The sequence below is a fragment of the Cyprinodon tularosa genome, unplaced genomic scaffold (assembly GCF_016077235.1).
Source record: "Cyprinodon tularosa strain WSP-4 unplaced genomic scaffold, ASM1607723v1 ctg399, whole genome shotgun sequence".
In the NCBI taxonomy this organism is placed as follows: Eukaryota; Metazoa; Chordata; class Actinopteri; order Cyprinodontiformes; family Cyprinodontidae; genus Cyprinodon; species Cyprinodon tularosa.
Window position 1 is genome coordinate 473,354 of NW_024039117.1, and position 17,561 is coordinate 490,914.

General features: G+C 51.7%; 1 protein-coding gene across 6 annotated transcripts in view; it reads left to right on the forward strand.

Moving 5' to 3' along the window:
• The window catches only part of arhgap32b (Rho GTPase activating protein 32b), a 137,715-nt gene that overhangs the window by 83,445 nt on the left and 36,709 nt on the right, over window positions 1-17,561 (forward strand). For all 6 annotated transcript variants that reach the window (XM_038297839.1, XM_038297842.1, XM_038297843.1 and 3 more), the window contains 4 exons: window positions 739-825; window positions 14,130-14,267; window positions 14,467-14,559; window positions 14,843-14,965. In XM_038297839.1, coding sequence (XP_038153767.1) covers window positions 739-825; window positions 14,130-14,267; window positions 14,467-14,559; window positions 14,843-14,965 — 441 coding nt within the window. The remainder of the gene's footprint in view (window positions 1-738; window positions 826-14,129; window positions 14,268-14,466; window positions 14,560-14,842; window positions 14,966-17,561) is intronic.

Consider the following 17,561-nt stretch of genomic DNA (forward strand, 5'->3'; position numbering starts at 1 on the left):
GCAGACCTATAAAGTGCTGCTGGCGCGTCTTCCAACTCCTGTTCTTTCCCACTCGCCATACCCACACAATTCTCCACAACAACTGATTTTTTTCTGCTACACCCGGCTACGCTGCTTCGCTTCTTCTTCTTATGTTTACTACTGGTGGTTGGCTTTAATCGCAGTTCCGCCACCTTCTGCTCTGGAGTGTAAACGCTTCGCCTATGAGAAAAAGGAGCAGCGCATGAACCGAACGCAACACACGCGAACCGAACCGAGACAGTCGAACCGAACGGATCGGGTGGTTTTCATAAACAGTTCCATCCCTAATATATATACATATATGTGTGTCTATACATATATGTATATTTATAAACATAGATATATAGAAATAAATATTTATTTATAAATGTATATTTATAATATACATTTTAAACCAAGCCCCAGTAGGTGGGCCAGTCTGGTAGGGACTCCTGGACCACAGTCAGCCCCTGTCATATATAATGCTCTATTCTTTCTCTGTTCTTGTTATTTATAATAGATGTTGAAAGTGTTCCTATGGAACTGGTTCTTTATTAAATTTTGTGTTTTGTATCCCAGATACAGCTGTTTTATCTTATACACTGATTTTGTATGATAATTAATTCTTCCTGGTATTAAACTGGTTGTTTCTAAGCTGGTTCCATCAAACACTAAATGCCTTTAATGTCTGGTGCTGTGGTCCACTTGGTTTCATCCGTTCTGTTTTCTGTCTTACAGCTGTCCCTGGGAGACGAGCAGAGCGAGGTGACCCGCAATGGTTCTGAGTCCAAAGAGCTGGTGTACTTGGTTCATATTTACTGCCAGGTAAGAGCGCAGGCCTTCCTGCATCACTCTGTGTAACCGAGCAGAGCACGCACCAGCAGGAGCCTCTGATCTTCATCCTTCTCTGCAGAGGTGTCAGATGCTGATTCATTTCAACAAATGGAAGTTTGTTGAAAAAAAAGCAAACAGTAAATTTGCTGCTGTTCTTTTAGCCAAACCAGCAGAAGTCCTGCCTGAACACGGCCTGGAGGTCAGACTCCAAGTCCTCAGCAGGAGAAGTGCAGTGAGACGTTGGGGTGTCACCAAGCTAACAGAGGAGAACGACTAAAGTGGGGCAGAGAAGCCCACAGAGTCCTCCTTGTAGCGTCTCTCCCTGCCAACCTTTTTGAATCTCTGTGCGCAGCCTTAGTCCCACATGTCCTGGCTTCAGTTCACATGCAGCCTTCTCTGGCAGATCAAAGCAGAAGACTTTCTTCACCTCTGGTTTCTCTCTCTAAGGGCTGGAGCTTCTTTAACAGTAACTGAAAGAACAAGACTAAAATCCTGTTTTTGTTTTGATAAAAACTAGGTTACCATGAATAAAGAGGATTGGAGGAATAAAATCTGGGTTTGTACTTTCATGGTTGGCAGGGAGTTTCTGGAAAGGCTGAGTTAGCTGCTAATTGTCTTTATTTCTAAAGACAACTCCTGAATCCGAGCCTAACAGGGTTGCCACGTCTCGCTGATGTTGGCACAGATGTTGTCCATTCATCACAGTACAGAGCTTACCATTAGCATTTCTTAGATGTTTCTTTATTTAGATATTTATTATCTTACAATTGATGAAAATCCAAAAGAAAATTAGAGTACAACAATCATGGAGCACATCCAACTATATCCAAATAATACAGGTTCAGCAGGCTGTGTGTGTTCAGCAGTGCAACGTGCAGCAGGTTGTGTGAGATCAGCCGTGCAGCAGGCTGTGTGTGGTCAGCCGTGCAGCAGGCTGTGTGTGGTCAGCAGTACAGCAGGCTGTGTGAGGTAATCAGTAAAGCAGGCTGTGTGAGGTCATCAGTACAGCAGGCTGTGTGTGTGCAGCAGGCTGTGTGAGGTCAGCAGTGCAGCAGGCTGTGTGTGTGCAGCAGGCTCTGTGAGGTCATCAGTACAGCTGGCTGTGTGTGTGCAGCAGGCTGTGTGAGGTCATCAGTACAGCAGGCTGTGTGTGGTCAGCAGTACAGCTGGCTGTGTGTGTGCAGCAGGCTGTGTGAGGTCATCAGTACGGCTGGCTGTGTGAGGTCATCAGTACAGCTGGCTGTGTGAGGTCATCAGTACAGCAGGCTGTGTGAGGTCATCAGTACAGCAGGCTGTGTGAGGTCATCAGTACAGCTGGCTGTGTATGTGCAGCAGGCTGTGTGTGGTCATCAGTACAGCAGGCTGTGTGTGTGTGCAGCAGGCTCTGTGTGGTCAGCAGTGCAGCTGGCTGTGTGAGGTCAGCAGTGCAGCAGGCTGTGTGAGGTCAGCAGTGCAGCAGGCCGTGCGTGTGCGCAGGAGGCTTTGTGAGGTCATCAGTACAGCAGGCTGTGTAAGGTCATCAGTACAGCAGGCTGTGTGTGGTCAGCAGTACAGCAGGCTGTGTGAGGTTATCAGTACAGCAGGATGTGTGAGGTCATCAGTACAGCTGGCTGTGTGAGGTCAGCAGTGCAGCAGGCTGTGTGAGGTTAGCAGCGCAGCAGGCTATGTGAGGTCAGCAGTACAGCAGGTTGTATGTGTGCAGCAGGCTTTTGGTGGTCATCAGTACAGCAGGCTGTGTGAGGTCATCAGTACAGCAGGCTGTGTGAGGTCAGCAGTGCAGCAGGCTGTGTGTGTGTGCAGCAGGCTGTGTGAGGTCATCAGTACAGCAGGCTGTGTGAGGTCATCAGTATAACAGGCTGTGTGAGGTCAGCAGTACAGGTGGCTGTGCGAGGTAATCAGTACAGCAGGCTGTGTGTGGTCAGCAGTACAACAGGCTGTGTTTGGTCATCAGTACAGCAGGCTGTGTGAGGTCATCAGTACAGCAAGCTGTGTGAGGTCATAAGTACAGCAGGCTGTGTGTGGTCAGCAGTACAGCAGGCTGTGTTTGGTCATCAGTACAGCAGGCTGTGTGAGGTCATCAGTGCAGCAGGCTGTGTGAGGTCAGCAGTGCAGCAGGCTGTGTGTGTGCAGCAGGCTGTGTGAGATCATCAGTACAGCAGGCTGTTCAAGGTCATCTGTATAACAGGCTGTTCGAGGTCATCAGTATAACAGGCTGTGTGAGGTCATCAGTCCAGCAGGCTGTGTGTGGTCAGCAGTACAGCAGGCTGTGTTTGGTCATCAGTACAGCAGGCTGTGTGAGGTCATCAGTACAGCAGGCTGTGTGAGGTCATCAGTACAGCAGGCTGTGTGAGGTAATCAGTACAGTTGGCTGTGTGAGGTCATCAGTACAGCAGGCTGTGTGTGGTCAGCAGTACAGCAGGCTGTGTTTGGTCATCAGTACAGCAGGCTGTGTGAGGTCATCAGAACAGCAGGCTGTGTGAGGTCATAAGTACAGCAGGCTGTGTGAGGTCAGCATTGCAGCAGGCTGATTTTGTGCAGCAGGCTGTGCAAGGTCATCAGTACAGCAGGCTGTGTGTGGTCAGCAGTGCAGCAGATTGTGTGAGGTCATCAGTACAGCAGGCTGTGTGTGGTCAGCAGTACACCAGGCTGTGTGAGGTCATCAGTACAGCTGGCTGTGTGAGGTCATCAGTACAGCTGGCTGTGTGTTTGTAGCAGGCTGTGTGAGGTCATCAGTACAGCTGGCTGTGTGTGTGCAGCAGGCTGTGTGAGGTCATCAGTACAGCAGGCTGTGTGAGGTCATCAGTACAGCTGGCTGTGTGTTCAGCAGGTTGTGTGAGGTCATCAGTACAGCTGGCTGTGTGTGTGCAGCAGGCTGTGTGAGGTCAGCAGTACAGCAGGCTGTGAGGTCATCAGTACAGCAGGCTGTGTGAGGTCATCAGTACAGCAGGCTGTGTGAGGTCATCAGTACAGCAGGCTGTGTGTGGTCAGCAGTACAGCAGGCTATGTGAGGTCATCAGTACAGCAGGCTGTGTGAGGTCATCAGTACAGCAGGCTGTGTGTGGTCAGCAGTACATCAGGCTGTGTGAGGTCATCAGTACAGCTGGCTGTGTGAGGTCATCAGTACAGCTGGCTGTGTGAGGTCATCAGTACAGCAGGCTGTGTGAGGTCATCAGTACAGCTGGCTGTGTGAGGTCATCAGTACAGCTGGCTGTGTGTGTGCAGCAGGCTGTGTGTGGTCATCAGTACAGCAGGCTGTGTGTGTGTGCAGCAGGCTCTGTGTGGTCAGCAGTGCAGCAGGCTGTGTGAGGTCAGCAGTGCAGCAGGCTGTGTGTGTGCGCAGCAGGCTTTGTGAGGTCATCAGTACAGCAGGCTGTGTGAGGTCATCAGTATAGCAGGCTGTGTGAGGTCAGCAGTACAGCTGGCTATGTGAGGTCATCAGTATAGCAGGCTGTATGTGGTCAGCAGTACAGCAGGCTGTGTGTGGTCATCAGTACAGCAGGCTGTGTGAGGTCATCAATACAGCAGGCTGTGTGAGGTCATCAGTACAGCTGGCTGTGTGAGGTCATCAGTGCAGCAGACTGTGTGAGGTTAGCAGTGCAGCAGGCTGTGTGAGGTCAGCAGTACAGCTGGCTGTGTGAGGTCAGCAGTGCAGCAGGCTGTGTGAGGTTAGCAGTGCAGCAGGCTCTGTGTGGTCATCAGTACAGCTGGCCTTGTGAGGTCATCAGTACAGCAGGCTGTGTGAGGTCATCACTACAGCAGGCTGTGTGAGGTCATCAGAACAGCAGGCTGTGTGAGGTCATAAGTACAGCAGGCTGTGTGAGGTCAGCATTGCAGCAGGCTGATTTTGTGCAGCAGGCTGTGCAAGGTCATCAGTACAGCAGGCTGTGTGTGGTCAGCAGTGCAGCAGATTGTGTGAGGTCATCAGTACAGCAGGCTGTGTGTGGTCAGCAGTACACCAGGCTGTGTGAGGTCATCAGTACAGCTGGCTCTGTGAGGTCATCAGTACAGCTGGCTGTGTGAGGTCATCAGTACAGCTGGCTGTGTGTTTGTAGCAGGCTGTGTGAGGTCATCAGTACAGCTGGCTGTGTGTGTGCAGCAGGCTGTGTGAGGTCATCAGTACAGCAGGCTGTGTGAGGTCATCAGTACAGCTGGCTGTGTGTGTGCAGCAGGCTGTGTGAGGTCATCAGTACAGCTGGCTGTGTGTGTGCAGCAGGCTGTGTGAGGTCAGCAGTACAGCAGGCTGTGAGGTCATCAGTACAGCAGGCTGTGTGAGGTCATCAGTACAGCAGGCTGTGTGTGGTCAGCAGTACAGCAGGCTGTGTGAGGTCATCAGTACAGCAGGCTGTGTGAGGTCATCAGTACAGCAGGCTGTGTGTGGTCAGCAGTACATCAGGCTGTGTGAGGTCATCAGTACAGCTGGCTGTGTGAGGTCATCAGTACAGCTGGCTGTGTGAGGTCATCACTACAGCAGGCTGTGTGAGGTCATCAGTACAGCAGGCTGTGTGAGGTCATCAGTACAGCTGGCTGTGTGTGTGCAGCAGGCTGTGTGTGGTCATCAGTACAGCAGGCTGTGTGTGTGTGCAGCAGGCTCTGTGTGGTCAGCAGTGCAGCAGGCTGTGTGAGGTCAGCAGTGCAGCAGGCTGTGTGAGGTCAGCAGTGCAGCAGGCTGTGTGTGTGCGCAGCAGGCTTTGTGAGGTCAGCAGTACAGCTGGCTATGTGAGGTCATCAGTACAGCAGGCTGTGTGAGGTCATCAGTATAGCAGGCTGTATGTGGTCAGCAGTACAGCAGGCTGTGTGTGGTCATCAGTACAGCAGGCTGTGAGAGGTCATCAATACAGCAGGCTGTGTGAGGTCATCAGTACAGCTGGCTGTGTGAGGTCATCAGTGCAGCAGACTGTGTGAGGTTAGCAGTGCAGCAGGCTGTGTGAGGTCAGCAGTACAGCTGGCTGTGTGAGGTCAGCAGTACAGCAGGCTGTGTGAGGTTAGCAGTGCAGCAGGCTCTGTGTGGTCATCAGTACAGCTGGCCTTGTGAGGTCATCAGTACAGCAGGCTGTGTGAGGTCATAAGTACAGCAGGCTGTGTGAGGTCATCAGTACAGCAGGCTGTTTGAGGTCATCAGTGCAGCAGACTGTGTGAGGTTAGCAGTGCAGCAGGCTGTGTGAGGTCAGCAGTACAGCTGGCTGTGTGAGGTCATCAGTACAGCTGGCTGTGTGTGTGCAGCAGGCTGTGTGTGGTCATCAGTACAGCAGGCTGTGTGTGTGTGCAGCAGGCTCTGTGTGGTCAGCAGTGCAGCAGGCTGTGTGAGGTCAGCAGTGAAGCAGGCTGTGTGAGGTCAGCAGTGCAGCAGGCTGTGTGTGTGCGCAGCAGGCTTTGTGAGGTCATCAGTAAAGCAGGCTGTGTGAGGTCATCAGTATAGCAGGCTGTGTGAGGTCAGCAGTACAGCTGGCTATGTGAGGTCATCAGTACAGCAGGCTGTATATGGTCAGCAGTACAGCAGGCTGTGTGTGGTCATCAGTACAGCAGGCTGTGTGAGGTCATCAATACAGCAGGCTGTGTGAGGTCATCAGTACAGTTGGCTGTGGGAGGTCATCAATACAGCAGGCTGTGTGAGGTCATCAGTGCAGCAGACTGTGTGAGGTTAGCAGTGCAGCAGGCTGTGTGAGGTCAGCAGTACAGCTGGCTGTGTGAGGTCAGCAGTGCAGCAGGCTGTGTGAGGTTAGCAGTGCAGCAGGCTGTGTGGTCATCAGTACAGCTGGCCTTGTGAGGTCATCAGTACAGCTCGCTGTGTGAGGTCATCAGTACAGCTGGCTGTGTGTGTGCAGCTGGCTGTGTGAGGTCAGCAGTGCAGCAGGCTGTGTGTGTGCAGCAGGCTGTGCGAGGTCATCAGTACAGCAGGCTGTGTGTGTGCAGCAGGCTGTGCGAGGTCATCAGTACAGCAGGCTGTGTGTGGTCAGCAGTGCAGCAGGCTGTGTGTGTGCAGCAGGCTCTGTGAGGTCGTCAGTACAGCTGGCTGTGTGTGTGCAGCAGGCTGTGTGAGGTCATCAGTACAGCAGGCTGTATGTGGTCAGCAGTACAGCTGGCTGTGTGTGTGCAGCAGGCTATGTGAGGTCATTGTACAGCTGGCTGTGTGTGTGCAGCAGGCTGTGTGAGGTCATCAGTACAGTAGGCTGTGTGAGGTCATCAGTATAGCAGGCTGTGTGAGGTCATCAGTACAGCAGGCTGTGTGAGGTCATCAGTACAGCTGGCTGTGTGTGTTCAGCAGGCTGTGTGTGGTCATCAGTACAGCAGGCTCTGTGTGGTCAGCAGTGCAGCAGGCTGTGTGAGGTCAGCACTGCAGCAGGCTGTGTGTGTGCAGCAGGCTGTGTGAGGTCATCAGTACAGCAGGCTCTTTGAGGTCATCAGTATAGCAGGCTGCGTGAGGTCATCAGAACAGCAGGCTCTTTGAGGTCATCAGTATAGCAGGCTGTGTGAGGTCATCAGTACAGCAGGCTGTGTGTGGTCATCAGTACAGCAGGCTGTTTGAGGTTATCAGTACAGCAGGCTGTGTGAGGTCAGCAGTGCAGCAGGCTGTGTGTGTGCAGCAGGTTGTGTGAGGTCATCAGTACAGCAGGCTGTGTGTGGTCATCAGTATAGCAGGCTGTGTGAGGTTAGCAGTGCAGCAGGCTGTGTGAGGTCAGCAGTACAGCTGGCTGTGTGTGTGCAGCAGGCTGTGTGTGGTCATCAGTACAGCAGGCTGTGTGTGTGTGCAGCAGGCTCTGTGTGGTCAGCAGTGCAGCAGGCTGTGTGAGGTCAGCAGTGCAGCAGGCTGTGTGAGGTCAGCAGTGCAGCAGGCTGTGTGTGTGCGCAGCAGGCTTTGTGAGGTCAGCAGTACAGCTGGCTATGTGAGGTCATCAGTACAGCAGGCTGTGTGAGGTCATCAGTATAGCAGGCTGTATGTGGTCAGCAGTACAGCAGGCTGTGTGTGGTCATCAGTACAGCAGGCTGTGAGAGGTCATCAATACAGCAGGCTGTGTGAGGTCATCAGTACAGCTGGCTGTGTGAGGTCATCAGTGCAGCAGACTGTGTGAGGTTAGCAGTGCAGCAGGCTGTGTGAGGTCAGCAGTACAGCTGGCTGTGTGAGGTCAGCAGTACAGCAGGCTGTGTGAGGTTAGCAGTGCAGCAGGCTCTGTGTGGTCATCAGTACAGCTGGCCTTGTGAGGTCATCAGTACAGCAGGCTGTGTGAGGTCATAAGTACAGCAGGCTGTGTGAGGTCATCAGTACAGCAGGCTGTTTGAGGTCATCAGTGCAGCAGACTGTGTGAGGTTAGCAGTGCAGCAGGCTGTGTGAGGTCAGCAGTACAGCTGGCTGTGTGAGGTCATCAGTACAGCTGGCTGTGTGTGTGCAGCAGGCTGTGTGTGGTCATCAGTACAGCAGGCTGTGTGTGTGTGCAGCAGGCTCTGTGTGGTCAGCAGTGCAGCAGGCTGTGTGAGGTCAGCAGTGAAGCAGGCTGTGTGAGGTCAGCAGTGCAGCAGGCTGTGTGTGTGCGCAGCAGGCTTTGTGAGGTCATCAGTAAAGCAGGCTGTGTGAGGTCATCAGTATAGCAGGCTGTGTGAGGTCAGCAGTACAGCTGGCTATGTGAGGTCATCAGTACAGCAGGCTGTATATGGTCAGCAGTACAGCAGGCTGTGTGTGGTCATCAGTACAGCAGGCTGTGTGAGGTCATCAATACAGCAGGCTGTGTGAGGTCATCAGTACAGTTGGCTGTGTGAGGTCATCAATACAGCAGGCTGTGTGAGGTCATCAGTGCAGCAGACTGTGTGAGGTTAGCAGTGCAGCAGGCTGTGTGAGGTCAGCAGTACAGCTGGCTGTGTGAGGTCAGCAGTGCAGCAGGCTGTGTGAGTTTAGCAGTGCAGCAGGCTGTGTGGTCATCAGTACAGCTGGCCTTGTGAGGTCATCAGTACAGCTCGCTGTGTGAGGTCATCAGTACAGCTGGCTGTGTGTGTGCAGCTGGCTGTGTGAGGTCAGCAGTGCAGCAGGCTGTGTGTGTGCAGCAGGCTGTGCGAGGTCATCAGTACAGCAGGCTGTGTGTGTGCAGCAGGCTGTGCGAGGTCATCAGTACAGCAGGCTGTGTGTGGTCAGCAGTGCAGCAGGCTGTGTGTGTGCAGCAGGCTCTGTGAGGTCGTCAGTACAGCTGGCTGTGTGTGTGCAGCAGGCTGTGTGAGGTCATCAGTACAGCAGGCTGTATGTGGTCAGCAGTACAGCTGGCTGTGTGTGTGCAGCAGGCTATGTGAGGTCATTGTACAGCTGGCTGTGTGTGTGCAGCAGGCTGTGTGAGGTCATCAGTACAGTAGGCTGTGTGAGGTCATCAGTATAGCAGGCTGTGTGAGGTCATCAGTACAGCAGGCTGTGTGAGGTCATCAGTACAGCTGGATGTGTGTGTTCAGCAGGCTGTGTGTGGTCATCAGTACAGCAGGCTCTGTGTGGTCAGCAGTGCAGCAGGCTGTGTGAGGTCAGCACTGCAGCAGGCTGTGTGTGTGCAGCAGGCTGTGTGAGGTCATCAGTACAGCAGGCTCTTTGAGGTCATCAGTATAGCAGGCTGCGTGAGGTCATCAGAACAGCAGGCTCTTTGAGGTCATCAGTATAGCAGGCTGTGTGAGGTCATCAGTACAGCAGGCTGTGTGTGGTCATCAGTACAGCAGGCTGTTTGAGGTTATCAGTACAGCAGGCTGTGTGAGGTCAGCAGTGCAGCAGGCTGTGTGTGTGCAGCAGGTTGTGTGAGGTCATCAGTACAGCAGGCTGTGTGTGGTCATCAGTATAGCAGGCTGTGTGAGGTTAGCAGTGCAGCAGGCTGTGTGAGGTCAGCAGTACAGCTGGCTGTGTGAGGTCAGCAGTGCAGCAGGCTGTGTGAGGTTAGCAGTGCAGCAGGCTCTGTGTGGTCATCAGTACAGCTGGCCTTGTGAGGTCATCAGTACAGCTCGCTGTGTGAGGTCATCAGTACAGCTGGCTGTGTGTGTGCAGCTGGCTGTGTGAGGTCAGCAGTGCAGCAGGCTGTGTGTGTGCAGCAGGCTGTGCGAGGTCATCAGTACAGCAGGCTGTGTGTGTGCAGCAGGCTGTGCGAGGTCATCAGTACAGCAGGCTGTGTGTGGTCATCAGTACAGCAGGCTGTGTGTGGTCATCAGTACAGCAGGCTGTTTGAGGTTATCAGTACAGCAGGCTGTGTGAGGTCAGCAGTGCAGCAGGCTGTGTGTGTGCAGCAGGTTGTGTGAGGTCATCAGTACAGCAGGCTCTGTGTGGTCATCAGTACAGCTGACTGTGTGAGGTCATCAGTACAGCAGGCTGTGTGTGGTCAGCAGTACAGCAGGCTGTGTTTGGTCATCAGTACAGCAGGCTGTGTGAGGTCATCAGTACAGCAGGCTGTGTGAGGTCAGCAGTGCAGCAGGCTGTGTGTGTGCAGCAGGCTGTGCAAGGTCATCAGTACAGCCGGCTGTGTGTGTGCAGCAGGCTGTGTGTGGTCATCAGTACAGCAGGCTGTGTGTGTGTGCACCAGGCTCTGTGTGGTCAGCAGTGCAGCAGGCTGTCTGAGGTCAGCAGTGCAGCAGGCTGTGTGAGGTCATCAGTACAGCAGGCTGTGTGTGTGTGCACCAGGCTCTGTGAGGTCAGCAGTGCACCAGGCTCTGTGTGGTCAGCAGTGCAGCAGGCTGTCTGAGGTCAGCAGTGCAGCAGGCTGTGTGAGGTCATCAGTACAGCAGGCTGTGTGAGGTCATCAGTATAGCAGGCTGTGTGAGGTCAGCAATACAGCTGGCTATGTGAGGTCATCAGTACAGCTGGCTGTGTGAGGTCATCAGTGCAGCAGACTGTGTGAGGTTAGCAGTGCAGCAGGCTCTGTGTGGTCATCAGTACAGCTGGCCTTGTGAGGTCATCAGTACAGCTCGCTGTTTGAGGTCATCAGTACAGCTGGCTGTGTGTGTGCACCTGGCTGTGTGAGGTCAGCAGTGCAGCAGGCTGTGTGTGTGCAGCAGGCTGTGCGAGGTCATCAGTACAGCAGGCTGTGTGAGGTCAGCATTGCAGCAGGCTGTGTGTGTGCAGCAGGCTGTGCAAGGTCATCAGTACAGCAGGCTGTGTGTGGTCAGCAGTGCAGCAGGCTGTGTGTGTGCAGCAGGCTCTGTGAGGTCATCAGTACAGCTGGCTGTGTGTGTGCAGCAGGCTGTGTGAGGTCATCAGTACAGCAGGCTGTGTGTGGTGAGCAGTACAGCTGGCTGTGTGTGTGCAGCAGGCTATGTGAGGTCATTGTACAGCTGGCTGTGTGTGTGCAGCAGGCTGTGTGAGGTCATCAGTACAGTAGGCTGTGTGAGGTCATCAGTATAGCAGGCTGTGTGAGGTCATCAGTACAGCAGGCTGTGTGAGGTCATCAGTACAGCTGGCTGTGTGTGTGCAGCAGGCTGTGTGAGGTCATCAGTACAGCAGGCTGTGTGTGGTCAGCAGTACAGCTGGCTGTGTGTGTGCAGCAGGCTATGTGAGGTCATTGTACAGCTGGCTGTGTGTGTGCAGCAGGCTGTGTGAGGTCATCAGTACAGTAGGCTGTGTGAGGTCATCAGTATAGCAGGCTGTGTGAGGTCATCAGTACAGCAGGCTGTGTGAGGTCATCAGTACAGCTGGCTGTGTGTGTGCAGCAGGCTGTGTGAGGTCATCAGTACAGCAGGCTGTGTGTGGTCATCAGTACAGCGCTCTGTATGGTCAGCATTGCAGCAGGCTGTGTGAGGTCAGCACTGCAGCAGGCTGTGTGTGTGCAGCAGGCTGTGTGAGGTCATCAGTACAGCAGGCTCTTTGAGGTCATCAGTATAGCACGCTGTGTGAGGTCAGCAGTACAGCTGGCTGTGTGAGGTCATCAGTACAGCAGGCTGTGTGTGGTCATCAGTACAGCAGGCTGTGTGAGGTCATCAGTACAGCAGGCTGTGTGAGGTCATTAGTACAGCAGGCTGTGTGTGGTCAGCAGTACAGCAGGCTGTGTTTGGTCATCAGTACAGCAGGCTGTGTGAGGTCATCAGTACAGCAGGCTGTGTGAGGTCATCAGTACAGCAGGCTGTGTGAGGTCATAAGTACAGCAGGCTGTGTGAGGTCAGCATTGCAGCAGGCTGATTTTGTGCTGCAGGCTGTGCAAGGTCATCAGCACAGCAGGCTGTGTGTGGTCAGCAGTGCAGCAGATTGTGTGAGGTCATCAGTACAGCAGGCTGCGTGTGGTCAGCAGTACATCAGGCTGTGTGAGGTCATCATTACAGCTGGCTCTGTGAGGTCATCAGTACAACTGGCTGTGTGTTTGCAGCAGGCTGTGTGAGGTCATCAGTACAGCTGGCTGTGTGTGTGCAGCAGGCTGTGTGAGGTCATCAGTACAGCTGGCTGTGTGTGTGCAGCAGGCTGTGTGAGGTCATCAGTACAGCTGGCTGTGTGTGTGCAGCAGGCTGTGTGAGGTCAGCAGTACAGCAGGCTGTGTGAGGTCATCAGTACAGCAGGCTGTGTGAGGTCATCAGTACAGCAGGCTGTGTGTGGTCAGCAGTACAGCTGGCTGTGTGAGGTCATCAGTACAGCAGGCTGTGTGAGGTCATCAGTACAGCAGGCTGTGTGTGGTCAGCAGTACATCAGGCTGTGTGAGGTCATCAGTACAGTTGGCTGTGTGAGGTCATCAGTACAGCTGGCTGTGTGTGTGCAGCAGGCTGTGTGTGGTCATCAGTACAGCAGGCTGTGTGTGTGTGCAGCAGGCTCTGTGTGGTCAGCAGTGCAGCAGGCTGTGTGAGGTCAGCAGTGCAGCAGGCTGTGTGAGGTCAGCAGTGCAGCAGGCTATGTGTGTGCGCAGCAGGCTTTGTGAGGTCATCAGTAAAGCAGGCTGTGTGAGGTCATCAGTATAGCAGGCTGTGTGAGGTCAGCAGTACAGCTGGCTATGTGAGGTCATCAGTACAGCAGGCTGTATATGGTCAGCAGTACAGCAGGCTGTGTGTGGTCATCAGTACAGCAGGCTGTGTGAGGTCATCAATACAGCAGGCTGTGTGAGGTCATCAGTACAGTTGGCTGTGTGAGGTCATCAATACAGCAGGCTGTGTGAGGTCATCAGTGCAGCAGACTGTGTGAGGTTAGCAGTGCAGCAGGCTGTGTGAGGTCAGCAGTACAGCTGGCTGTGTGAGGTCAGCAGTGCAGCAGGCTGTGTTAGGTTAGCAGTGCAGCAGGCTCTGTGTGGTCATCAGTACAGCTGGCTGTGTGAGGTCAGCAGTGCAGCAGGCTGTGTTAGGTTAGCAGTGCAGCAGGCTGTGTGAGGTCATCAGTACAGCTGGCTGTGTGTGTGCAGCTAGCTGTGTGAGGTCAGCAGTGCAGCAGGCTGTGTGTGTGCAGCTGGCTGTGTGAGGTCAGCAGTGCAGCAGGCTTTGTGTGTGCAGCAGGCTGTGCGAGGTCATCAGTACAGCAGGCTGTGTGTGTGCAGCAGGCTGTGCGAGGTCATCAGTACAGCAGGCTGTGTGTGGTCAGCAGTGCAGCAGGCTGTGTGTGTGCAGCAGGCTCTGTGAGGTCATCAGTACAGCTGGCTGTGTGTGTGCAGCAGGCTTTGTGAGGTCATCAGTACAGCAGGCTGTATGTGGTCAGCAGTACAGCTGGCTGTGTGTGTGCAGCAGTTTATGTGAGGTCATTGTACAGCTGGCTGTGTGTGTGCAGCAGGCTGTGTGAGGTCATCAGTACAGTAGGCTGTGTGAGGTCATCAGTATAGCAGGCTGTGTGAGGTCATCAGTACAGCAGGCTGTGTGAGGTCATCAGTACAGCTGGCTGTGTGTGTGCAGCAGGCTGTGTGTGGTCATCAGTACAGCAGGCTCTGTGTGGTCAGCAGTGCAGCAGGCTGTGTGAGGTCAGCACTGCAGCAGGCTGTGTGTGTGCAGCAGGCTGTGTGAGGTCATCAGTACAGCAGGCTCTTTGAGGTCATCAGTATAGCAGGCTGTGTGAGGTCATCAGTACAGCAGGCTGTGTGTGGTCATCAGTACAGCAGGCTGTTTGAGGTTATCAGTATAGCAGGCTGTGTGTGGTCATCAGTACAGCAGGCTGTGTGAGGTCAGCAGTGCAACAGGCTGTGTGTGTGCAGCAGGTTGTGTGAGGTCATCAGTACATCAGGCTGTGTGAGGTCATCAGTACAGCAGGCTGTGTGTGGTCAGAAGTACAGCTGGCTGTGTGTGTGCAGCAGGCTTTGTGCGTGCAGCAGTGCAGTAGGCTCTGTGCGTTGTAGCGCTGCAGCAGGCTGTGTGAGTTTAGCAGTGCAGTTCTCTGATGGCTGGTTTTGTTCCTGAAGGGCCGAAGCTGGATCGTGAAGCGCAGCTATGAGGACTTCCGTGTTTTGGACAAGCACCTCCATCTCTGCATCTATGACCGGCGCTTCTCCCAGCTTTCTGAGATGCCTCGGCTGGACAGTCTGACTGACCAGACAGAGGTGAGTGGTCTGATCATGTCCTCTGATCCATGCCCAGTTCATGTGTCTGCAGGAAGCTGACGTCCTCCAGTGAGACCAGTAGGTGGTGCTGGGAACTGCCTCCGGTCTCACTGAAAAGCTGGAGGTGCAGATTCAGGCTTTTAAATGTGTTACCGTGGTAACTCAGTAGGAGTAACGCTGGCCTCTCTCCCCTCCTCAGTCTGTCTCCCAGATGTTGTTGGCTTACCTCTCTCGACTCTCAGCTATAGCTGACAACAAGATCAACTGTGGCCCCGCCCTCACCTGGATGGAGGTAAGGTCTTTGTTTTGAAATGATTGTTCCTTCCAGAACCGGCCCGATTCCTTCTAGTTCTGCTAGTTAGCCTCCATGATCCTCCTTCCGCATACTGAGGGTAGGTTCCTCTGAGGGGCGTCTGAAGTCCTGCAGGACAGTCAGGGAAACATCAGGGCTGGTCGATGATCCATGTTTCTGCTGGGTTCTGTGGGGTTCCGCCTTTTTGCTCCAGATGTTCAAACTGTGGAGACAGTCCCGCCTTCTGTGGACCCACTAATGCCTCGCTGTGTGTGTTGGACAGGTGGACAATAAGGGGAACCACCTGTTGGTCCATGAGGAGTCCTCCATCAACGTTCCCGCCATCGCTGCTGCTCACGTCATCAAACGCTACATCGCTCAGGCCTCAGACGAGCTTTCCTTTGAGGTGACAGTAGGCAGAGGGAACTGGTTCCTGATGGGAGCCAGCTGGACTCATGTTAGGTTTAAACACCAAACACCTTATTCAGCAACCTGCACAAAGAATGACACAGAGAATTTAGTATATTTTACTTGCAAGGAGAGGGGATCAGAAACTGCATTCAGTTACAACTTCAAACCCACTCTGAAGCAGTATCTGCTCTCCAAGCCCTTTATTGAAGAAACGCCCTGATTACAATGTGGTTTCAACCGCTAAAGGGGGAGGGAACAGAACCCAGTTGAAACCAGAATTTTCGTACAACATCATACAACATCAGAGGATAAGGAGAACCCCTCTCCTTATCTAGTTGCACAGTTCTCCATTCTCCTCCACACCCTTAACGACATCTGTTAACAGCAGTCGCAGTCAACATCCCTCCTGCACAGACTTAAAAAACATTAATGACACAGCAAACAAAACTAAATGTTTTAACACTCTTTGTAATATGAGTAAGATAGAGATAACAAAATGTGTAAGTATAATATGATTAAAGTAATATGATTAAAGTAGAATAACTTATGTTCAATTAATTAACCCAACATTTCCCTCCTGTTTATTCACTTTAAGCTATTTATTTTTATCATTCAATAGTTACTTCTTTTCAGATTTTCAACTAAGAAATCATTCTTTTTTCTTTTTTTAGCTGTAAAGGGTACACTCAGAGGTACTTTAAACTGGTGGGTTATTGTCGTTGGGATTAGGATAAAAGTCAGGAAAGTGTAAAGAGAATTCATCCTCTTCGCTGTCTTCATCATCCGATAGGTGTTCCTCAGTGGACATAAGGGCATACATTTCTGTTTTAATGGGTTGTATTGCAGTGGTAATTAGTCTATTTAGCAGCAATCTAATACATGGAATACAACAACATCCACATAAGGTCAGGATGGCGGCAAATATAGCTACAGACATCAAAATAGAAAGTACCAGTTGTTTGTATTTACCAAAAATGTCTCCAGATCCATCCCACATTTTTGTGTCAACTCCAGAATGGTCTTTCATTTTGCTGTTAAGAGAGCGAAGGCCTTCAAGGGCCTTTGTGAGACTGCCATCTGCAGCAGTGTTGTTGGGAATAAAGGTGCAACACTGATCTCCAAAAATAGAGCACACACCACCTTTTTCAGCTAACAACATGTCAACAGCAATACGGTTCTGGAAAGCCATCAGAGAGGTAGCTGACAATTGTTCATGGACGGCGGAGAAGCCTTGTTCTGTTTTATTTCCCAGCCTCTGGACGTTATAATGGATGTAGTTGATCCTGTCTACATTTTTATTTATAGTACACCACCAGCATAAGAAAGATTCAAATCCTGCAGAAACTTGATTCACTAGTTTATACTCATCTGGAACACCTCTGGGTACTCCAATACTGTCAATATAAGTAGGGTCATCTGGACTCCACGCATTTTCAGATGCCCTCCTTCTTCTAGTATGCCATGTGTGAGGTAAAATACTGTTTACAGTCGTTAACAATTCATCCATTGTGAGTGAAGTAATAGAAACAGGTAAAATCAAGGTGACTGCAGCACACAATCCAGTGGTGTTGCATGGAAGTCTGTCAAACAATCTGTCATCTCCACACCACCACCAGATGTCACTGCGGGATTGAGGTTTAAAAAAGGTGGATACCAGTAAAATGCTTGCACATTGTTTTTCATTTAGTGTACCCAATTTTGGGCCCACTCCGGTCCTGTTTACACAGGTGAAATTTGCCACAGCCACTTTCTTCAAAAAGATTGGTTTTTTCTTCTCATCTGTGGTCAGGGGATAGATCTTATCCCAATAGGTGCAATTATCAGTTGGAACTGTATAATTCATTATATTTAGAAGACATTGAGGAGTTATGGTGGCAGGAACCACACGTAACAGCGGTCTGGCTCCCATACACACAAGACAATCATTAGACACTGTTTTAGCTGCTTGTTCTGCCATTAAAAGCCAGTTGTTTGTTTGCCCAGAGATTCCAGTGGTGACTTGAAACAATTCATCTGTTTTAAGCGGGTCATTAATATTTTGAATTTTTATCTGTTCACCTTGGGCAGAAGTAAGAATCCCTTGTATCTCATCTCCTTCTTGTGTAACATTTGCAGAGCACAGATACAATGTCCAACATGGATCGGTTCCACTAGACCGTGCACATAGAAATGAGGAAGAACAGCCTTCCTTCTCAAGGGGTTCTGCTGTGGAGTTTATTGTCATAGTGAAAACTTTGGAGGCATGGTTAACAGTGAACCCTGATATTCTACTCATCCATTTCTTAGCTAAAGATGTCCATCCATATGATCCTTTTTTCCACTGTCCAGTGGTTCTGAAAACTCCCCAACTCTTTTGAGTTCTTTGAACTACACGGGGATATAGGTAGAAATCATAACCTCGCCAATCTCCCGGGTCAATTTTAAATCTTTGCGAGAATGTTTGAAAAGGAATAGTCACTACACTGATTACTCTAGTAGAGTTATAGCAGAGATAGACGTCCCTTTTACAAATAGCTGGCTCATGGGGGCAACAAGAATCCTTGCCCTGAGTGAGAGCTAAAAACAAAACTAATATGAAAAGTTGCAACATC